The sequence below is a fragment of the Amphiprion ocellaris genome, chromosome 1, assembly GCF_022539595.1.
Source record: "Amphiprion ocellaris isolate individual 3 ecotype Okinawa chromosome 1, ASM2253959v1, whole genome shotgun sequence".
In the NCBI taxonomy this organism is placed as follows: Eukaryota; Metazoa; Chordata; class Actinopteri; family Pomacentridae; genus Amphiprion; species Amphiprion ocellaris.
The window spans coordinates 40,508,892-40,531,789 of record NC_072766.1 but is presented as its reverse complement, the minus strand read 5'-3'; the positions used below and the strand labels follow the sequence as shown (position 1 = coordinate 40,531,789).

Sequence of the window (22,898 nt, the reverse complement as noted above, 5' to 3'; positions counted from 1 at the left end):
CTTCTTCTCACGCAATGTATCCTAATGTATGCCAGATGTTGAAACCTATAAAGATCTAGTCATTGTAACTCTCTTCGTTCATCCACCGCATGATGCTTGAATCACGAGCTCGTCCGTATTAAATGTACTCTTAATTTGATCTACCTGTGTCATCTCTTCATTGATGAACATCCACCTTCAGATCAACATCATTTCACTATGTTTTGTTTTGTTTTTGTTTTTTTTGCTTTGCACAATCATTTAATGCAACAATCTGATTTGTTTTTGTAATTTTTTGCTAAAATCTCCTAAAATGTTCATGTTCAGGAGAAACCTTCCTAACTTCAATTAAAGGCTCAGTTTTTTCTCAGCTGAGCTAAAATTTAGCTCTATTTTATGCAAATGTAATAATAATAATAATAATAATAATAATAATAATAATAATAATAATAATAATAATAATAATAATAATAATAATAATAATAATAAAAGCTGTAATGAGTTCCACTAAGAGATCTATATACATAGTTTACAAACACTCTATAAAAAGACACAAAACCCTTTTTTTTCTTACTGTCTGACATTAAATCAGACTAAAATTTTCCTGTTTCAGGTCAGTTAGGGTGAGTAAAATTATTTCTGTTTGCTAAATGCCAGAATAATGAGCATAGCACACCATTTCCGATGGAGCTGCACATTCTGATATATAGTTTATGTGCTTAAAGCTGCAGGATGAGCTGGGCACCAAAAATCATGTCGGGAAAAATCTGTAATAAGAGAAAACCTGAGGAATAGTGATAAGTGCTTCAGCGCTTATGCCTTGGCACACTTAATAACAAACACAATAATAAGTGATACATTGGACTGACTAAAATGTGCATAAATATAGAAATGAAAGTGTCTGTGTTCCCTTATTTAAAGCCCCTTTACTACTGGAAACATCAACCTTCAGGTAGCACACAGAAAAGTTCAACTTTTGCTGAGGGTCTGCTAGTTTTATCAGTGGATTATCCATTTTAATCACCAATCTCATCTCCCTGCATGCAAATCTTCCACCAAATCAACTCCCAAGGTAACTGTTTTGAGGTGAAACTGTGACTGTGATTGGTTTAAAGACATACAAACAACCCACAGTGTTGTCCTCCCTCAATAAAACAACGATGAACAGGTTTCTGTGCTGCAGAATCGTTCGCCTAGGCATCACTACTTTTACTTCTACTGACAACTTTTTCAGTCTGATGGGTTTTTTGTTTTCTCTAGTGGCTTAAATCTGAAATTTCTGCTTCCACTGAAGGCTGAATTGGCCTCAAATTGCCGTCTGCATCTAAATACGATGTCAGCGGCTCCGGTGTTGGTGAGATAAACTGAGCAGATAGATCATATCATATATAGTAAATCAGGGGTGTCCAACATGAGGCCCGCGGGCCAAAACCGGTCCTCCAGAGGGTTCAATCTGGCCCAGCTTTGTAAAGTGCAAAAATTCCAGAGGAGACATTAACTGCAGATTGTAAATTAGTAAAACTACAAATTTAAAATAATTTCTAGATCATGACAAGTTGTTTGGATCAGAAAGTAAAATACTAGATTGTTCATTTTTTTTTTGTTGTTTTGTATCTCCTTTTTGTAATATTTTGTCTTGTTTTTGTTGTTGTCTTTTTTGTATGACTTTTGTCATTTATCTCCATGTTTTTGTCGGTTTGTTCCTTGTTTTTGTCGTTTTGTGTTTCCTTTTTGTCTCACTTGTATTTTTTGTCTTATTTTTGTCATCTTATGTTTGCTTTATTCGTTGTGTTGTGTGCCATTTTCGTCGTTTGTCCATTTTTTGTCACTCTGTAACTGTTTTGTCTAATTTTGTCTCTTTTTTGTTTTGTTTTGTGTCATTTGTCTCATGTTTGTGTCATTTTGTGTTTCCTTTTTGTCTCGCTTGTGTTTTTTGTCTTGTTTTTGTCATCTTGTGTTTTGCTTTATTTGTGTTTTGTGTGCCATTTTTGTCTTTTTTTTGTCTCTGTTGTTTGTCCATTTTTTTGCCACTTTGTAACTATTTTGCCTATTTTTTTGTCTCTTTTTGTTTTGTTTCGTGTTGTTTGTCTCATTTTTTGCCATTTTCTCGCTTTTGTCATTCTGTCTCGTTTTTGTAATATTTTGTCTTGTTTTTGCTGTTTTGTCTTTTTTTTAATCTGACTTGTCATTTGTCTCATGTTTTTGTTTTGTGTTTTTTCTCTCGCTTGTGTTTTTTGTCTTATTTTTGTCATCTTGTGTTTTGCATTTTTCTTTGTTTTGTGTATCATTTTTGTCATTTTGTGTCTTTTTTTGTCTCATTTGTGTCATTTGTCCATTTTTTGCCACTTTGTAACTTTTTTGTCTGTTTTGTCTCTTTTGTTTTGTTTTGCATCGTTTGTCTCACTTTTTGTCAATCTGTGTCTTGTTTGTGTCATTTTGAGTCTCATTTTTGTAGCATTTTGTCTTGTTTTTGTTTTTTTTGTCTTTTTTTTGTCTGACTTTTGTCGTTTTGATCATAAAGTAAAATGCTATATCATTCAGTTCCATATGACTAAGTGTTTTGTGCCGTTTTGTAAACACTTCAGACTGTGTTTCTATTGGCTGACTGCAGAGACTGAAGGCTCTTTGCGTTGACATGAACGAGAGAAGGAGCCAATATCTGCAGGACAGAACTGTAATGTGATCACACAGGAAGCTCAACAACATGCCTTTAGAAAATCCCGTTGTGTTTTTGCCGCCAGCAGGTGTTTGCAGCGGGAGTCTGCTGCAGGTTTTTGGGGTCACTCTGCTGCCTTGTTTTGCAAATGTTTGAGTGGGAGCAACAAGTGTGGCCTTATCACTGACCCACAACTCAGACGTCAGCACGACCTGCAGCCTTATCACAAATACCCTTGTGTGTGTGTGTGTGTGTGTGTGTGTGTGTGTGTGTGTGTGTGTGTGTGTGTGCGTGCGTGCGTGCGTGCGTTTTTGCATATGTTTGTCAGCTTGGTGTTCCACTGCACTTCCAGCCACTCAGGCCTCTTTATTATTATGGTAAAAAGGTAGCAGAATAGTGCATTTATCTGGAAATTAGCATATATATTTAGTTTATGAAATGATCTGATGAACTCTTCAGAAGGAAGGAGTGTTTATGCATGTAGTATTTATTGTTTTTGTTGCATTTTAATTGGGTTTAATGTGCTATAATCTGACAGAAAGTGCCAGATTTTGGTCCGGATGCATCCGCTGTGCAGGTTAAAGATGAGACAACCAGCAGAGTTAAGAGAAAGCTCAAATCTGTTTTCTGCTTTCTTTTCTCTTTACATTTATTTATTTCGTGGTGTTTCTATTTTGACCTCTTTTTTCCCCAATCTTTAATAAATGATGTGGACATTATTTCAACAATTATTATTACTATTATGCTTTATTCCTGTGATTTTAGATGTTTTTAATTTAACTCCAGTGTAAGAAAAAAATCTCTTAAATAGCAGAAAATTGTTCAATAACTACAGCCATAATCACTTTTTTTTTAAAGACAGGTAATTGGTAAATTAAAACTTTTTTCTGTTTTTACTAGTTAGTTTGTGTTATTTAAGTAAACAGGAAAAATCTGTTAAAAATACTTTATTGTTTTCTTCATTTTTCAGTCCTTAATATATGATGTAGACGTTATTTTCAAAATTATTATTATTGTTATACTTTTTTCCTGTGATTTCAGATGTTTTAAAAGTATCGAAACTGTAAAAAAAAAGAAATCTACATAGTAGCAGAAAATTGTTTTAAAAATTACAGCCAGAAATACTTTTTAAAATTTATTTATTTTGGCAATGTACTGTTTTGACTCATTTTTTAAGATAGTTAATTAGTGAATTAAAGTATTTTTTTCTGCATTTTTACTAGTTAGTTTCTATAATTTAACTAAAGTGGAAAAATCTGTAAGAAAACATTTTTTTTCCAATTTTCAATCTTTAATATATGATGTGAACATTGTTTAAAAATTACTAATACTTATTTCCAAAAACTTTAGATATTTTCAATTTAATGAAACTGTAAAAAAAATAAAATCAGTAAAATAACAGAAATTAAAAACAAATTACAGCCAAAACCTATGATAGAATGGTGCACATTTGGTCAAAAATGTCCATTTTCCCGTCAGCTCTGATATTCCAACAACTATAAAACCTTCATTTTTCACCCTAAGAAGCTCATTTTTATGTCTGACATGTAGATAATAAACATGAATGAAATTACTCATGGTACCACCTTTAATAAAATTATTTGAAGCACTATGAAATGGAAAATCATTAATTTTCTTTTAGCCCAATAGCAATATGATATAAGTCTTACAATTTCCAGGTCTACCTTATATATCTGCTCAATGATTGTCCCAATATCAGCCATAAAACGTGCAAAAAACACCTAATTTCCATACTTTATTCTCTCAAAGTAAGACTCTAACTGGCCCCATATCCTCCATGTTTAAAGCTCCTATTGGTGCCAATCACCAGGGGAAAAATCAGCCTCTAAGGGTGAAAAATAAAGGTTGGATTTGACAGAAATATTGACATTTTTGGACCAGATTTTCACCATCATATCAGTGGTTTGCATTCTTCTATCAAAGCAGGGTTGTACCATTGAAGACCAGATGTACAGATCAATGAGGATGCAACATTTCAGGACTCAGAAAGCTCAAATCTTATTAAACTGAACCAGATATTCTGTAATTTAACAAAAGGACCGAGAGATCATGATTGTTATTCTTGTCTTTTAGTGAGAATGCATCACCCCTTGTATGTTTTTTCTCTTAAACTACATCGTTTCTCCACCTCAGACATGTTTCTTTGACCTTTACTCTGAGCTACTTTAGTAAACATACACGGTCACTTGTAGGTAACCGGCTCATGTCTCTGAACTTTTTACCCCAACGAAGGCTACTGTTGTCTTTCCTGTTGCTCTCCATCGATTTATCTTTGCTTTTTCCTGATATTTGATGCTAACAGGCCGTGACATGGCGGCCAGTGTCACCGCTAACTCTTATCCCGTCGCCTGCTTTGTCTCCACACAGCCGACTGAGTGAATCTGTCCATCAAAAATAGATAGGAGCAGCGCTTTGAGCCTTTGTTTAGAGTTCAGTGGTGCCTGTGTAGCCGAGCCAGCGTATTATTTTGTCTGTTGTTCCACCAGGCCCGCGGTGGCAGACAGAAACACGGCATTATCTATAGGCCTGGAGGTAAGGGAAGTGAAATATGATGGTGCAGTTAGAGTGCAGAGGGACTGACGAGTCGGAGAGTCTCTGATGAATAAGGAGTGAAGCAGAAGTGTACGCTCAGCATGCTGAGCGCATGTGTTTACTGGCATTTCAAATGCACTGAAATAATTTAAGCAGAGCCTCGCTGACAAATTACAGCCATTAGCATACCAGAGCGTTCGCTGCGGAAAGCTTGATGTTCGCTTGTGTTTTCTTTTGATCCTCCTTTTTAACTGAGTCTGTCGTATTTCAAACATAAACTTCAACAAATTGCACCACGTCCTAACCTGTGAGCACTTTTGCTTTTCGGTGGCGCTCTTCATAATAGACGAATTTACATCCTGTTGACGGCAGTCAGTCAGTCGATCGCATCCGACGGAATCGGTGACATGAATAAAGTTCTACATCTAGCTCCCTCTGTCCAGCATTGCAGTCTAAAGTTCTTTGTCTTCCAGACCAGTTTCTTCTTCTAGAACCTTCCTTAACCCTCCTGTTGTCCTCATTTACATTCACCAAAAAATATTGTTTCCTTGTCTGAAAAAAATCCACAAAAAAATTCCCCAAATTTCTGAGAATTTCCAAAACCTTCGTGAAGAAAATTCCAATAATTCCTTAAAAGTTTCCCTGAAAAAATGTATTCAAAAAAATCCCCCAAATTTGGCAAGAAAATTCTTGTAAATATTTTCCAAAATGAGTAAAAATTTTCAAAAAAAATCCTAAAAATATCTAAAGTGATTACAGATATATCAGTAAAACTTCAGATATTTTTTTAAGAACATTCACAAAAAAATCAACCAAAATCCAGCGAAATTCACTGGATTTTGGTTGATTTTTTGCGAATGTTCTTAAACATTTTTAACATTTCTTATTTTCCATCAAAAAATGTTGAAAGATTTCCCAAAAATGTTGAAAATGTGGACATCAGAAGTTTCACTATGAAAATATGTATTATTTTCCACATTTTCAAACTTTAAAATGGGTCAATTTTGACCTGCAGGACGACACCAGGGTTAATGTTGAGCTCGGCCTGGCAGTCCTTCTGATAGTATCAGGTTTCCATAACAACGACCAGCTGCTTCGCTGTGTCTCACCACATGTCCATCCAGGTCTGGTCTACGTTTTCTAATGACGGTTGACCAGCGTGGATGTGGACCATATAGCGACTTGTTGGTGAGGTGTGATTTCCAGGAGATGTTTTGTGACATTCTTGTAGAAGTCCCACCAATTCTTTTTGAGAGAGTCTTTGATAGTAACTAAGAGGAGATCCATAGAGCAGGATGGATTCCACTGGGCTCCCCAAGCTTTACCAGTTTTTGTTTCTATATTTATTATTTATTATTTATTTCTATCTGCTGTGTTGGTGTAGCCTCCAAGATCTAGGAAATCGTCAACCTTTTCGATTTCAGACCCATCTAGTGCTGAAATGTCTCCTCAGATGTTGGGTTAAGGTGCATGATTTTATCTTTCCAGCATTCAGGAAGAGTCCGATCTGTCTTGTTTCTCACTCTACCCGATGCAGAAGGTCTTGTGCTTCACTGAGAGTGTTTGATGAATGATGAATTCAGACATTTAAATTCCTTTATGGCAGATGGGCGTATCTGGTGTTTCCAGGCAGGTCTCGGGTTGTTCTGCAGCTTTCTGCTCGGTCCTTCCAACACGGCAGCTCCGATCAGGTCTCTCCTCGGCCTTTTATCTGTGTTGACGTGTAGCGTGCACGTTCATGCATGCGTGTCTCTGTCGGCCTACAGAGGGGTATTTGGATTCCTGGCCGTTCTTCAACAAACTCTGCAGCGATAAGAGTCTTCGTGGTGCAAACACCGAGCGGACACCGTGGCACATAGTTTCCATCATATAGGAGCAAGACTGCCATCCTTTAGGGCCGCTTTCTGGGAGTTTAAAACAGTATCAGGGAGATAACGGTGGAGCAAACACTTCCATCAATGCTGTGCTAAATGTTCCCGCTCTGTAAGAGTTTCTTCCAGGCAGCAAGCACCACAATGTTTCAATGGGGCATGAAATTGTTCAAATATTTGCCACTTTTGACGGGTTAGGATGGCTTTAGGTTACTATTATCGCTGTGGTGTCCTTGGTAGTGTTCATTTTGCCTTTCATGAGTGATATTTCACTCTTTATTCCCGTGTATCCTCCTTTTAAAGCTACAGCTGCCACCCTTTTTGTGCACATTTATTCCAAGGTTAGTAGAAATAGTAGGATTCAGCTCTTTACACACATAAGCAGTGTTCATGTTCCTCCTAAATTTGTGATTTCCAAAGTGCATCTGCATGTTCTCTCCAGTGAAGAGGAGAAACCCATTCAGACGGTGATTCATTCACATCTGGGTTAACATGGACGACATTATACAGCCATATTCAGGGTGCCATCATTAATCCTGGAAACATGAAAACCATCTGGCAGAAAATAATGTCATCACATCGCTCGATAATGTCCCATTAGCTTTATTTTTTATTAATATCACAAGACGCAAAACAACAAAACACGACAACAAGCAATGCAAATGAGATGCAAAAGAAAAGAGACGTACAACAACAACAAAAGACGCAACATTAGTACAATGTGTCAAAAATGACTCAAAATTTGTCCAAAATGACCAAAAAAATGACACAAACAAGACACAAAACAACAAAAACCTGTCACAAAGCATTACAAGTGAGACGCAGAAGAAAAACGAGATACAAAATGACAAAAAGAAGACTCAAAATTAGTAAAAAATGTCCAAAATGACTCAAAGTTAGTCTAAAATGAATTAAAATCTATCCCAAAAGACCACAAAATGACACAAACAAGACAAAAAAAACCCACAAAAAAGACAGAAAATTTGCCAAATGTGTCCAAAATGACTCAAAATTTGACCAAAATGACCACAAATAACACAAACAAGTCACAAAACAACAAAAAACCAACACAAAAGACACAAAAGAAAAACAAGACACAAAACCACAACAAAAGACGCAATATTAGTACAAAGTGTCAAAAAGGACCAAAAAAATTACAAACAAGACACAAAACAACACAAACCAGACACATATTGATATGTACATATAGTCTTCACTGGTACAACCTCAGTTTAATAGAATAATACAAACCAGTTGCATGATGTTGCAGATTAGGTCAAAAATGTCCATTTTCCTGTTTACTCTGATATTCCACCAACTATAATACCTTAATTTTTCACCCTAAAAGGCTCATTTTTACATCTGACATGTAGATAATAAACTTTTACTTATGGTACCACTTTGAATAAAGTTATTTGAAGCACTATGAATTGGGAAACCATCCTTTCTCTTTTATCCCAATAGTAACATTATATAAGTCTTACAGTTTCCAGGTCTACCTTACAGACCTGCTCAATGATTGTCCTAATATCGGCCATAAATGCAAAAAAATCCACTATATCTTAGTCTTTTTTTTTTTTTCGGAAAATCTGAATAGCACCATACAATTCATTTTTAAGCTTCTATTGGTACCAATCTGGGGGCTGCACAGTGGCGTAGTGGTTAGCACTTTCGCCTTGCAGCAAGAAGGTCCCTGGTTCGCGTCCCGGCTTTCCCGGGATCTTTCTGCATGGAGTTTGCATGTTCTCCCTGTGCATGCGTGGGTTCTCTCCGGGTACTCCGGCTTCCTCCCACAGTCCAAAAATATGCTGAGGGTAATTGATCATTCTAAATTGCCCGTAGGTGTGAATGTGAGAGTGATTGTTTGTCTCTGTATGTAGCCCTGTGACAGACTGGTGACCTGTCTAGGGTGTCCCCTGCCTTCACCTGAGTCAGCTGGGATAGACTCCAGCCCCCCCCGCGACCCTAGTGAGGATTAAGCGGTGTATAGATAATGGATGGATGGATGGTACCAATCTGCCTCTTGAGGGGTAAAAAAATAAAGGTTTTATGGTTGGTGGAATATCAGAACAGACAGAAAAAATGACATTTTTTGACCAGATTTGCACCATTGTATTATTCTATCAAAACAGGGTTCTACCATTGAAGATGGTGTGTAAATATCAATAAATCTACCAAATTTCCAGACTCTAACTATATTATTTCACAAGTCATGACTCTTCAAAGATCAATACTCAGATTGTTGCAAAGAAAACGATGCAAAGCCAACCTTCTTTAAGTACATTTAACTCAAAAACTATTGTTAGCTATGAGCTCAGACTTTAAACTTGTTCAGCTTAATCAATATTCACCACTTAAAACCAGATAGAAAGACCCTCATGTACAAACTAACTGCTTAAAGCAACACAAGTAATAAAGAAACGGCCATCAGAGTTTATTCTGTCAGTTTTTTGGCAAAGACACACTGACATTGTCATAAGAACCCGTTCAGGAGTTCTGCCCTTTATCGCCACATCTCTTGCCAGTGGAAATGAAACGTTAATCAGTTTGTCCTTGCCCCAGTGCCAACCTTTCTGCTCAGCTTCATACACCCTAAACCCAAACCCAGCTTCAGGACTGACGGTACAGACGGTGCTGCAGAAAATATGTCCACAATGACTTAAAAACTACCCAAAAAGACCACTAAATGACACAAACAAGACACAAAGCAACAAAAAAGACACAAAATTAGTAAAATGTGTCAAAAATTATTTAAAATCTATCTAAAAAGACCACAAAATGATACCAAGAAGACACAAAGCAACAAAAAAGACACAAAATTAGTAAAATGTGTCAAAAATTATTTAAAATCTATCTAAAAAGACCACAAAATGATACCAAGAAGACACAAAGCAACAAAAAACACACAAAATTTGTCAAATGTGTCAAAAATTATTTAAAATCTATCTAAAAAGACCACAAAATGATACCAAGAAGACACAAAGCAACAAAAAACACACAAAATTTGTCAAATGTGTCAAAACTTATTTAAAATCTATCCAAAAAGACCACAAAATGATACAAACAAGACACAAAACACCAAAATCCTGACAAAAAGCATCACAAATGAGATGCAAAAGAAAAACAAGACATAAAATAACAAAAACAAGACACATAATTTGTAAAATGTTTCCAAAATTTCCCCAAAAAGACCACTAAATGACACAAACAAGACACAAAACAACAGAAACCCAACACAAAGCATCACAAATAAGACATAAAACGACAAAAAGAAGACACAAAATTAGTAAAATGTTTCCAAAATTTGACCAAAAAGACCACAAAATGACACAAACAAGACACAAAACAAAAACCCTGCAAAAGTATCACAAAATGCAGAAAACAAGACACAAAATTAGTAAAATGTGTCCAAAATGACTCAAAATGTGTCTAAAAGGACTCAAAGTTTGTCTGAAATTACTTTAAATCTATCCCAAAAGACCACAAAATGACACAAACACAACATGAAACCACAACAAAAGACACAAAATTAGTAACGTGTCCAAAATGACTAAAAATTTGTCGAAAATGACCACAAAATTACACAAACAAGACACAACACAACAGAAACGACACAAGACATGACAATACGATGAAAACCAGACACAAAATTAGTAAAATGTGTCCAAAATGACTTACAATCTATCCAAAAAGACCACAAAATGACGCAAACAAGACACAAAACAGCAAAAACCCGACAAAAAGCATCACCAATGAGATTCAGAAGAGAAATGAGACAAAAAATGACAAAAAAAGACCAAAAACTGACAAATGAGTCACAAAACCACAAAAACCCAACAAGAACCATCATAAAAAGCCAACAAGCCACAAAATGAGTCAAATTGGTCCAAAATGACTTCAAATCTATCCAAAATAACCACAAAGTGACACAAACAAGACACAAAACTACAAAACCCGACACAAAGCATCACTAATGAGACATAAATGACAAAAACAAGACACAAAATTTGTCAAATTGGTCCAAAATAATTTAAAATCTATTGAAAATGACCACAAAAAGACACAAGACACCAAACACCCAACAGAAAGCATCACAAAAAAATGAAACACAAAACCACACAAAATGAGACACAAAACGAGACACAAAATTAGTTTAAAAAAAACAACTGAGAATTGAATTCAGAATAAAGCTCCTGCAGCCATAACGTTTGGTGAGAACACTTTCAGAGCCGTTTCCAGATGATCTAAATGATTAAATGGCTCCAGCTGAGGACAGTTTTGAAATTTTGCTCCCCGAAAATGTGAAAATGTGGGAAAATCCTCCAACCAGGCTGGTACTGTTCTTCCAAAATAAAACCAGATCTTCTTCCTGTACCGTCAAATCCAACATCCTCCACTCAGATTTTTATGAACAGCCGATACGAAACATAAACCATAAATGAAACTAGCTCTTCTTTTCATCCAAATTACAAAAAAACTGAATCTTCTTGACATCCTGATGGTCACTAAACTTTTTAATTTCCATTTAGGAGTCAAAAACTCAAGGTCACATGTGTGTTTTTGGTGTGACGGCAGCTGGAAGTCTTATCTCTAAGAAAAAAAACATTATTTTCTGTTCAGCAGTTTGAGTAGTTTCACACTCGTGACCTTGGGAGGGAAAAGGAGAATGTTAAAGAGCAATTTGGTGTTTGTTGATCCGGCGTGTGCAAACCTGCACTCATTATTTGACAAGTTTATCACGCTTTGCATTCGTACGGCGGTTCAGAAGGTTCCTCCAGAGGCCCGTCCTTGAATGCTTTTATTTTTTTCTCAAATTCAGTCAGATACTTTTCAGGGTAAAAAAAAAGCCTAAGTAATGTTCTGCTGTCTTGAACTTTATTTCAAGCTAGACGCTCAAAGTGGAGCGAGGTAAATCAAAGCGCCAAACGTCGCCACGGATACGAGGTGGGATGTTAAAAAGCCGAGCGGGGAGAAGTGCGTGACTCGACTGATGACGATCTGGAAGAGCTTTGATTCCAGGAACAACTTCATGTGTTAATAACCACAAATCCAACGCAGTGCTGTCACTTTGTGGGTTTTTCTTGTCATTTTGTGTCACTTCGTGTCATTTTGTTTGCGGTTTTGTGCTGTTTCATTCGTTTTTCTTGTCATTTTGTCCCTTTTTGTTGTCATTTTGTCCCTTTTTGTTGTCATTTTGTGTATTTTTCTTGGCATTTTGTGCCGTTTCGTGTATTTAAGTAATTTTTTAAAGATTTTTTGTATCATTTGTACATCCTTCCCCTCTATGTTTCTGTCATTTAGCATCTGGATTACTGCTTGATGTTTTACTGTGTGGAAAGCTTTGGTGTAATGGATGATAGAACACTAAATAAAACACAAACGTCCACAAATCTAACGCTCTGTGGCGTTTGTTTCCTGCAGGTTCCTTATCGTTCTGGCCTGTCTGATCCTCAGCGTCCTCTCCACCATCGATCAGTACCAGGCTCTGGCTCACACGACTCTCTTCTGGGTGGTGAGTGTCAAATACGATTAATAGTAAAAAACAACACCTGACTGAGATTATCCTGAAGAAACGCATTGTTCTGCACCTGACGTGTGTGGATGTCACATTGGATTTGGGATGAATCCGTCCTTTCATGGACAAAAAAAACAACCCAAAAGGTCATTTATGAAGCCTCTAGCTTCAGCAAATGCCAGAAAACAACATAAAAATGGTACAAAAACACAAAAATGTTGCAATGATCATATTCTTAAGACTATAAACCACCTTACGATACCAGTCAAAGTCTTGGGTTTCACTGAAAATAACGGCCTCAAAGAAAAAATAATCAGCGAGTCCACCTGTGACCCCGGCAACAAAAGAGATGGCACATGTAATTGTAAAGCGAGCCGAGGTTAATTGCATGACCGAGGTTACAAAAGAAGCCGTGAATGGCGTGGCGTTCTCCATCTTCGCCCCGCGTCGTCTCACGCAGCTCAGGAATGGGCTGCAGAAAGAAGATTGTGACATTTGAACGTGGTGGGGAGGTTGGAGTCGTCCAGCCGCTAACAGAAGGTTCAGTGACGGCACGGTTCCAGCCTGGGATTTAAAAGATCTGCTCACGTACCTTCAGGGCTGTCAGCCTTCCTGTCATGCTCAGACACAGTTTACATCACGGTTTTTGTGTGTTTTTTTAACCTAATACAACGTCTGGTGAAATTATGTTCAACAAACAAACTCTGTTGGGTTCATAGAATTAGCTTTTCCTTTTTCATGCTGAAGTTTTTCAGTTTATGGTGGTTTCAGCCTTCAAAATAAGAGCTCATGTTGGAGTGTTGCTGTGGTCTTTTACTTGTTGCTTTGTGTTGTTTCGTGTATCTTTGTTGTCCTTTTGTGTTGTTTTGCTTGCCATTTTGTACCTTTTTGTTGTAATTTTGTGTATTTTTTGTGATTTTATGCCATTTTGTGTATTGTTTGTCCTTTTGTGCTGTTTTGTTTTTCTTGTCATTTTGTACCTTTTTGTCATTATTTTGTGCCGTTTTGTATATTTTTGTTGTCATTTTGTGCATGTTTCTGCCTTTTTGTTTTTGATTTGTGTCATTTTATGTCTTTTTGTTGTCATTTTGTGCTGTTTCATGTATTTTTTGTTATCATGTTGGGCTGTTTTGAGTCATTTTTGTGTTTTGTTGTGATTTTATGCTGTTTTGTTTGTTTTTCTTGTCATTTTCTACCTTTTTGTTGTCATTTTGCGTCTTTTTGTCGTCATTTTATGCCATTTCGTGTGTTTTTGTTATTCTGTCATTTTGCACAGTTTTCTGTCTTTTTGCTGTCGATTTCTGTTGTTTTGTGTCATTTTGTGTTGTTTTGTGTTGTTCTGTTGTGTCGATATATTTAAAAATGGTGGACACCTGGGACACTTACATCAACAAAAAATAAAATATGTAGAAATATAGAAGCTTTGTAAAGACGGAGTAATTTTATCTGACAATCATTGGAAGTTTGCTGCTGGTTTTCCATTCCAAAGGGACAGTGGATGTCGTTTCTTTTATCCATAACCTTTACATCGTGATTGTTTTGGATCCAGACAGTGGACACTGTGCAGCGGGGAAGGCCGGCTTAATAGTACACACTCCAGAAAAAAAATAAGTTGAAGATTTGTTTGCAACAGATGTAAGTTGGTAGTTTAGCGATCGATGTGGGGGTTTTTGCTCTCTGGAACTCGGTGACGTTTATGGAGTCTTAAGACTTTGTGCACACAGACTTTTGTTGCTGATGGTGTTTCTGCTGTAAAGCTTCTATTGATGCTGAGGGATTGAAGAGCCTCTGTGGAGCTGCTGGCTGCTGCTCTATCTGATGTTATATCATCATTCCTAAACACTGACAAGGACTCACATGGACAATCACAACAATAACACTGATGTAACACATGTTTCTTAGTGAGTTTGTTGTTGAATGTTAGTACCAAAACAGAAATCACTACTAAAAAATGATCTTTTGTCTCCTATATTTAGTAGTTTTAAGGTGATTTTACTGGAAGCAGATACTCAGACCTGATGGATTTGCTATGAAAACGAGATTAGTGATCCAGAAGTCACATAAATATATCTTTTAAATTAAAATGAAGACCTTATGTGTAGTTCTGATTTGCTGCCGAGTCCGTCTACCTTGCAGATTAGAAAACTGATTATTCTACTAGTATTTATGACAGAGAATATTCAACCAGATTCAGCCAGAAATTACATTTATATCCTGCATTATATGACAGGTGAACCTGATTTTCTGTCAGGTTCATTTGCAGATTGGAAAACTGATTATTCTATTAGTATTTGTTAGAGGGAATATTCAATCGGCGACATGAATTTCACTTTTATTTAGTGAGAAATTATGAAAAAAAAGTTAAAACTCTGAGACAAAGTCAGGTGTAAATGCTTGTGTCATTCTGTGTATTTTTGTTGTCATTTTGTACAGTTTTCTGTCCTTTTGTGTCATTGTTGTTTTTCTTGTCATTTCATACCTTTTTATTGTCATTTTATCTATTTTTGTTGTCCTTTTTTTGCTGTTTTCTATCTTTTTGTTGTCAATTTGTGTGATTTTGTGTGATTTTGTATGCTTTTGTTGTCATTTTGTATTGCTTCATCTATTTTTGTTGCCATTTTGTGTATTTTTGTTGTCATTTTGAATAATTTTCTGTCTTTTTGTGTCATTTTGTTTCTTTTTCTTGTCATTTTGTACCTTTTTCTTGTCATTTTGTGCATTTTTGTTGTCCTTTTTTTGCTGTTTTCTGTCATTTTGTTGTCAATTTGTGTTATTTGGTGTCATTTTGTATGTTTTTGTTGTCATTTGGGGTTGTTTTGTGTATTTTTGTTGTCATTTTGGTTTGTTTCTGGGATTTTGTTGTCATTTTGTGTTGTTTTGCTTGTTTTTATTGTCATTTTGTCCCTTTTTGCTGTTATTTTCTGTCTTTTTGTCGATTTGTGTTGTGCTATTTCGTGTATTTTTGTCGTCGTTTTGTTTTTCTTTATAAAGTTTGACATTTTTCATAATTTTCCATTAAATCTACCTGTTGACTGAAGTAGCTGCACGATTGCTCCATTCTGTGCAGAAGAAGAGTCACGTTACGCATTAAACGCCTCACTTTATGTGAAAACGCTCAGTTTGAAGCCGAAAACCTGAGTAAACAGACAGCTTGTCATACCAAATATTTTTAAATGGAGGTTGATCTTTTGCTGAGCCGACCGACACAAAGAAAGCTCAGAAATGTCTTACTTGCTTTGTATTACAGAACTCTGTATGTCAGAATACAAAATTAGCCAAAGTGATGAAAACACTTTAATGCAGCTCCACAGGCAGGTTGTGAATCTTCATGTGTTCAATTAAAGGCAGCAATTTGCAAGTATGAAATGAGAAAACTAAAAAAAAAAAACGTCCGTCTAGTCTAAATAATGCAGCTTTCACAACATTAAAACAAAAAAATCAATCAGCTTTACAGATATTTGATCATTAAGATGCGTTCCATGTGTCAGCGAGGCCTTAAGAGTCCACAGAAACACTGCATGTAAACAAAAACTGTTTGCAGGGAAACTCTTTAATGATCCCGACCAGCCGTCTGTGAAATGCAAAGACTTGAGAATTGAGATTTGAAAGAAGAGAAACACTGTTTTTCCCAGATTCTGCTTCTTAAATCTCATCTGATCTTTCCTCCTGACGTCCATCATCGGCTTCTGTTTTTGTCTCATTCTGCTGCAAAACATGAGATTTTTCGTTGTTTTGAAACAGCAAATATTAAACCTCAGTGTGGTGAGGAAAAGTAAATAAACAGACTGTGAATTTTGTTGTCATTTTGTGCATTTTTGTTGTCATTTTGTACGGTTTTCTGTCTTTTTGTTGTTAAATTGTGTTGTTTTGTTATTGTTTTTCTTGTCATTTTTTGCCGTTTTGTGTAGTTTTGTTGTCCTTTTCTGTCATTTTGTCTGTTTTTCTTGTCATCTTGTACCTTTTTTGTGTCATTTTGTATATTTTTGTAGTCATTTTGTGCCATTTCATCTGTTTTTGTTGTTGTTTTGTCTTTTTATTTATATTTTTTGTTATTTTGTGTTATTTTGTGCCATATTTGTTGTCAGTTTTCTGTCCTTTTGTGTCGTTTTGTTTTTCTTGTCATTTTGTCCCTTTTTGTTGTCATTTTGTGTATATTTGTTGTCATTTTGTGCCATATTCTGTCTTTTGTTGTTAATTTGTGTTGTTTTGTGTCTTTCCGTGTGTTTTTGTTGTCATTTTGTGCCATTTCTTGTATTTTTGTTGTCATTTTGTGTTGTTTTTCTTGTCATTTTGTACCTTTTTGTGTCATTTTGTATATTTTTGTTGTCATTTTGTACCGTTTCATGTGTTTTTGTTGTTGTTTTGTGTTGTTTTGTGCCATTTTTGTTGTCATTTTGCTCAGTTCTCTGTCCTTTTGTGTCATTTTGTCCTTTTTTGTTGTCATTTTGTGTATTTTTGTGTCATTATGTGCATTTTTGTTTGGTTTTGTTGTTAAAACCGTGCAGACGTTGAGCCATTATAAAGTTCTTTATGGGATTACGTTAGATTAACTTCCTTAATTAGGAGCCGCAAAACATTTGAGATTTTTCGATGTTTTGAAACGGCAAATAGTAAACCTCGGCGTGGTGAGGAAAAGTAAATAAACAGACTGTTGTTGGAACCACAGAAGGAGCTTCTCTGTAGAAAATTTCAGCGCGTCCCGCTGCAGGGTGAAGGCACTTCGACTGAAATCAATAGTAAATGAGATAAACTTAACCCCGAGACACCGGCTGCCAAGCGCAGGAAGCTGTTTGGGTGATGGGTGAGTCAGTCAGGCTTAAATAAAAAAAAAAAAGAAAACCCTGAGAAAGGATAAAGGAGGACTTGAGGATTTTGTTTGAGGAGAACTGGAGCGTGCCACGTGTGACAAGTTCACCTTGGTCTGAGGATAAGGGGATGAAATAGTCATGGTGTTTCATGAGCCGAACACCACAATCTCCAATCCTACAGGTTCATTGTCGGATTCATGCAGAAGCCGGAAGCTACACTGTGAGGCCTGTAATTACACAGTGACAAGTCTATTAATAAATACATAGAATAGAGATATATTCTCTGGCAAAATGTTTTTCCTGCCTTAAGTTCACCCTCTGGAGATATTTATTTAATCTTCTTATTCTTCTCTTCTGTACAGATGATGAATAATTAATAGTTCCAACCCCAAAAAAAAAACAAAAAAAATCTTTTCCATCCTCCGTCCCAGAGGAGCCGTTTGGTGCTTTGTAGTGTTTTTTCTAGTTTGGAGATTTGCTCTGACCCTGCCACTCTTTTTCATTCTCTCCTCCCACACCACAGCAGCATCTCTTTGTCTTGTTTCTTTCTTCCCTCACGCTCAAGGTTAACGGAGACCGCTGTGCTCTGTACTTGGAGATGTAGCTCAGGCTCGGCGCTGTTTGTAGCGGCGTGTTTGGCCAGATGCTTTGGCGCTTCGCCCAAAGGATCCACGTCATCTAAAGAATCTGTTTGTTCCTCACATACAAAGCAGTATCCGGGCGCTTTATTTCAGTCTTTGCGATCGTGCAAAGGACGTGATTTCACCGACAAAGAAGTATGAACGCAAATGGCTTCATCGCTGAAGGTGGGAGGACGAACAAGGAGGTCGAGGGTCGAACACGAGGGGGCGAACCGAGGATCGATGGTCGCTTTGGGTCGAGACACGGAGTCGGAGCGACGACTCCGGGAGGTATCTCAGATTTATTGCCCTCCTTGCTCTTCCTGTAATGAGAGGGAGGGGTGAGGACGGAGGGTGAGGGATGTTAAAACCGTCAGATATGGAAGGGAAAGAGGCTCACCCTCACCCAAACTGATTTCTAATTAACATTCTTACAAATAGCTTATTGACAGAAGGCATCCGGTTGAGCTTTCTGGTAAATTAACATCAATTGTAGACACAATAAAAGCATTATCTTCTCTATAAAACATTTCCAAACCCATCGATTTGTCTGTTTTGCTGAGGAAGCTTCCTAACCGAGTGAAACGAATTAAAGTTGCAGCCGAGCAGCCTAATCTCAAGAAAATGACATTCTTACACAACTAAACTGCATTCTCAATCATGTTTTGAGGGAAGCATGTTTTAGTTTGTTTTTAATTTATCTGCAATACATTTCCAATCAAGACATTTTTGCATTTATTTTTACAGTTTCAACTTACTAACCCAGAAAATGGAGAAGAAGCTTCAATCAATACCACCCAATTGTGGTTATTTTCTTAAACTTTACCAAGCTATGCTGATGATACCCAGCTCTTCCTGTCGTTCCCCCCCAGGCGACCACACTGTCTCCGCCGGGATCTCATCATGCCATGCCTATCTTGGCATGGATGAAAACACACCACCTTCAACTCAACCTCTCCAAGACTGAGATCCTTGTCCTCCAAGCCAGTCCCTCTATTCAACAAGAACTCAACATCCAGCTTGAATCCACCCAACTGAAACCCACAAAGTCTGCCAGAAACTTGGGTGTCATGATCGATGACCAACTAACCCTCAAGGCTCATGTGTCCTCTGTTGCTCGGTCGTGTCGATCCGTCCTGTAAAACATCAGGAAGATCAGAGACTTCCTGTCTGAACATGCAAGACAACTCCTGGTACAGACTCTTGTAATATCACGCCCCCACTACTGCAACTTCTTACTGGCATCCCTGAATGCACGGTCAAACCTCTGCAGATGATCCAAATGCAGCAGCACATCTGGTTTTCAACCAGCCAAAAACAGCATGTCACTCTACTGTTCAGATCGCTTCACTGGCTTCCAGTTTCTGCCAGCATAAAATTCAAAACTCTGACACTTGCATTCAAAACTACAATGAAAACAGCTCCCTGGTATCTGAACATTCAGCCACCAACAGACTCCTGATCCAACCACCACAACAGGGCCGGTACATAGCTAGACTCTTCTCCTCTGCAGTTCCTTGGTGGTGGAACGAGTTACCAAACTCTGATCTGCAGAGTCTCTCTCAGTCTTTAAGAAAAGACTAAAACCCAGATCTTCACTGAACACCTTGGCATTTGACTGACTGCAAAACACTACGGTCCTATTATCACACAAACTTGTTTAAAGGCTCTTATCCAGGTCGTTTTCTCCTGACTAGATCCTTGCTTGTGTTGGATCTACTCTCAGATGTCAGTTTGGACACATTTTCTCATTCATTTAAATGAGTAGTGCACATCGCTTTGGATAAATGAAATCGTAAAATTGTAATTTTGACCCTTAATGTCAATCAAGCATGGAACCACCTGCATTTAAAAGTGTCTAACAAACTGTGGCATTGTTCTAAACCTAACCACGTAGTTTTGGTGCATAAACGTGACCAGAAAGAGTTAAAATCGAAAGTAAACAATGACAGAAAACAAAATTTTGATCTGAAACTGATTCTGTCTTGTCCATCTCAGGATATGAACCTTCGTCTTCTGCAAGAAAGTCTGCTGATGTCTTTTCCTGTTGGTTTTCTTTTGACGGCTATACTAAACTACCTGCATTTACATTCCCCTCAAAATATAATTAAAATGCAGTTTAGTTGTATAGGAATGGGAGTTTGCAGAGACAAGGTTACAACCATGATATAAGCTGTTTGAATTCTTTAAATGCAAAGGACAGATGCTTCAACGCTTCCTTTCTTGACACCTATAGTATAGGATGCACTTGTACATTCTTTATGAGAGGAAAAGAGATAATGATGTCCCATAATTCCTTGCAACAGCAGACATTCAAAGTACAGCCTGGTTAGTGCAGTCGGATCCTCCTTTTGTCCTTTATGAATTCTCCATCACCGTTTTTCCTTGACCCTGTGGCATTTTTCGTTAGCATCAAAGAAAATTGTTGATTCAACCACAACCCATATATGTTCCCATGTCCATACTATATAGCATGCAAGAAAAAGATTTTATACAGTTTGTGACATGCTAACAATCCCAGAATGTCCTGCAAATCTAGTCAGATTTTGCGGAATGCTAGCTGAAATGATTTTGTTGTCATTCCGACTAACAATCTGTACAACAAGCTGAGAGCGCACAGAAGCTGCAGCTCATTTTATGCTACAAACTGTGTCGAATATATAAGGAAGACACACTATAATGATGAAATGGTGTGTTCCAGTTGTATGCATACTGCATGAAAGAGCATACTTTCTAATGACAGCTGTTCTGAAAGTAAAAAGACGAAGTATATCACATTTACGAAGTTTTGTCTTTTCCTTTCCGGCTTTTAACGGCGTGTTGCTGCACATCTCGGTGCATTGTCGCCACATGTAGTTCATTGGAACTGTTCATTCTGACACTTGAGTGCACAAATGAGGACGCCTCTGCACAGAAGCAGCACAAAGAAGCAGCACAGTAGCTCCGCTGGAGGTCAAAACCTCCGCAGAGCACCTTTAACCCGGCATCTCGCTTGTTATGCAGCGTTTGATTGTGTTACAAGATCAAGGTTTTCTCAGATGCACAACACTGAACCTCCTGAACCCGACCGGATGAATTAAAGTTCGCAAAAAGAGAAGCCGGTGTTTGGAATTAGCTCAGTTGTCATGTCTAGTGATACTGGATTTTTGAGGCCGATACCAATCTTAGCGAGTAAGAAATTGTAATCTTCATACATCTGCCCATATTCTCAACACACATACGTAAAAGTTTATTGAAAATATTGAATGCTGCAGTGCTTATTAACTTTCGAGGAATGCGTTCCACAAACTATAGTGGGTCATTCCAGAACTGGAGGATATTTGGGCTTCAAAATTTTTTAAAAATAAACTCTCTTTTACAATTTTCTGCTCCAGATTCATCCCTAATAGGTAATAAACTATCAAAGGTTTGACACATCACTGGTAGCATTTTTATTCCATGTTTTCTGTGTTGTTTGCTAACCCTACTCTAATCACAGTAACAGGGTTGCTAATCCATGCTAATGTGATCTTTTTCTCAGCAGTAGAAGCTAGATATTTAGCTGCTGTTACTGCTGACCAAGAGGACAAACTGACTGATGGAAAACAGTCCAAAGAATTAGTCTGATCCTGATAATATGAGGTAGAGTGAGACATTCAATCAAGGCTGACAATGTGATGAAAATGTGAAAAATAGAAGAGAGGACATAGCTTTGGTCTACACATTCTATTGGAAAACTGTTTGATGATGTTAATTCCAGCCTTTCATGTGATTCACTGTTTTCTTCTTCTACCAGCTAAAAAAGTTACGCTAACAGGGTTGTTGTGGGACACGTTCCATGCATAACAATTATTATTTAAAATATTATGTTGATGAAAAATGTTCCCACAATTTCAAGAGACATCAATGAAAAAAATTATACAAAAAAAAAGGAGATTTAAATTTCATTTTAACTGTTTTATTTGAGATTCAGTTTGGTCATCGGGGAGGTGGGACAAGAGAAAAATGGCATTTTAGGGGGAACTCAAGACTTATTTGGTATTTTAAATAGATTTTCAAACAGTATTTTCTCCTAGTTTTTTTAGATTTGGTCTCAGGACAAACAAATTTATGCAACAACTGCATGTTTCAGTATTTTGTACATGGAATATTTGAAATTTGATGGGAGAGACATAAAATATCCTTCAATTCTACAGGGTGGGTCATAAATTTCCATATATTTTATGTTGGACAACTGTTTTTATTTATAAAATGTGCTCTATATGATTACCATTGTTTCGAAAACACATAATACGTGTTTTCCACCTCTGATGAACTTGCATTAGCAGAGTTGAAGTTATGTTTGTAATGGTGTTGGTGATACCTTCCTTGAGATGATTTATGTCTCGTATCTTCACCTGATACACCATGGCCTTCAAATGCCTCCAAAGATAGTGTGAAATGCATCTTCTAGGATACCTGAAACATAAAAAAAAATACACATTATACATTTTCCTATGTATGGATACTTATGGCCCACCCTGTAGAATGAGTGGCAGCTTACCCCAAAGACACCTCTTGACTCCACACCACCACGTGCTTAGTTTAGCTTAGCTTAGCTCTGCTACATGTGCTGCAAACAGTGCTACCAGCTTTGTACACAACTGAGCTGCTCTGCTCTACAAACTATGTGATTTACACCATTTCAAGCATCTTTTTCTGTATTATGTCGTACAAAAGAAAGTTTTAATATAGGATAAGGTTGTAGGTGGTCAGACTTTTTATTATTTTCAGTACTTTGAGAATTTCTCTTCCCACTCAGCTACAAAGATCGTTGTTGACTGTGAAAACTACAGTTGACAACACAATCTAAACCCTCCTGTGTGCCTGTTTTTCTTCATTCATGTTTGTTAATGTTCTGCTTTTTTTGTATTTGCT

At 37.1% G+C, this 22,898-nt stretch overlaps 1 protein-coding gene across 4 annotated transcripts in view; it reads left to right on the top strand.

Annotated features, from left to right (window-relative positions):
- Window positions 1-22,898, top strand: part of kcnq1.1 (potassium voltage-gated channel, KQT-like subfamily, member 1.1) — an 85,345-nt gene that overhangs the window by 5,170 nt on the left and 57,277 nt on the right. For all 4 annotated transcript variants that reach the window (XM_055012658.1, XM_055012660.1, XM_055012652.1 and 1 more), the window contains exon 2: window positions 12,481-12,571. In XM_055012658.1, coding sequence (XP_054868633.1) covers window positions 12,481-12,571 — 91 coding nt within the window. The remainder of the gene's footprint in view (window positions 1-12,480; window positions 12,572-22,898) is intronic.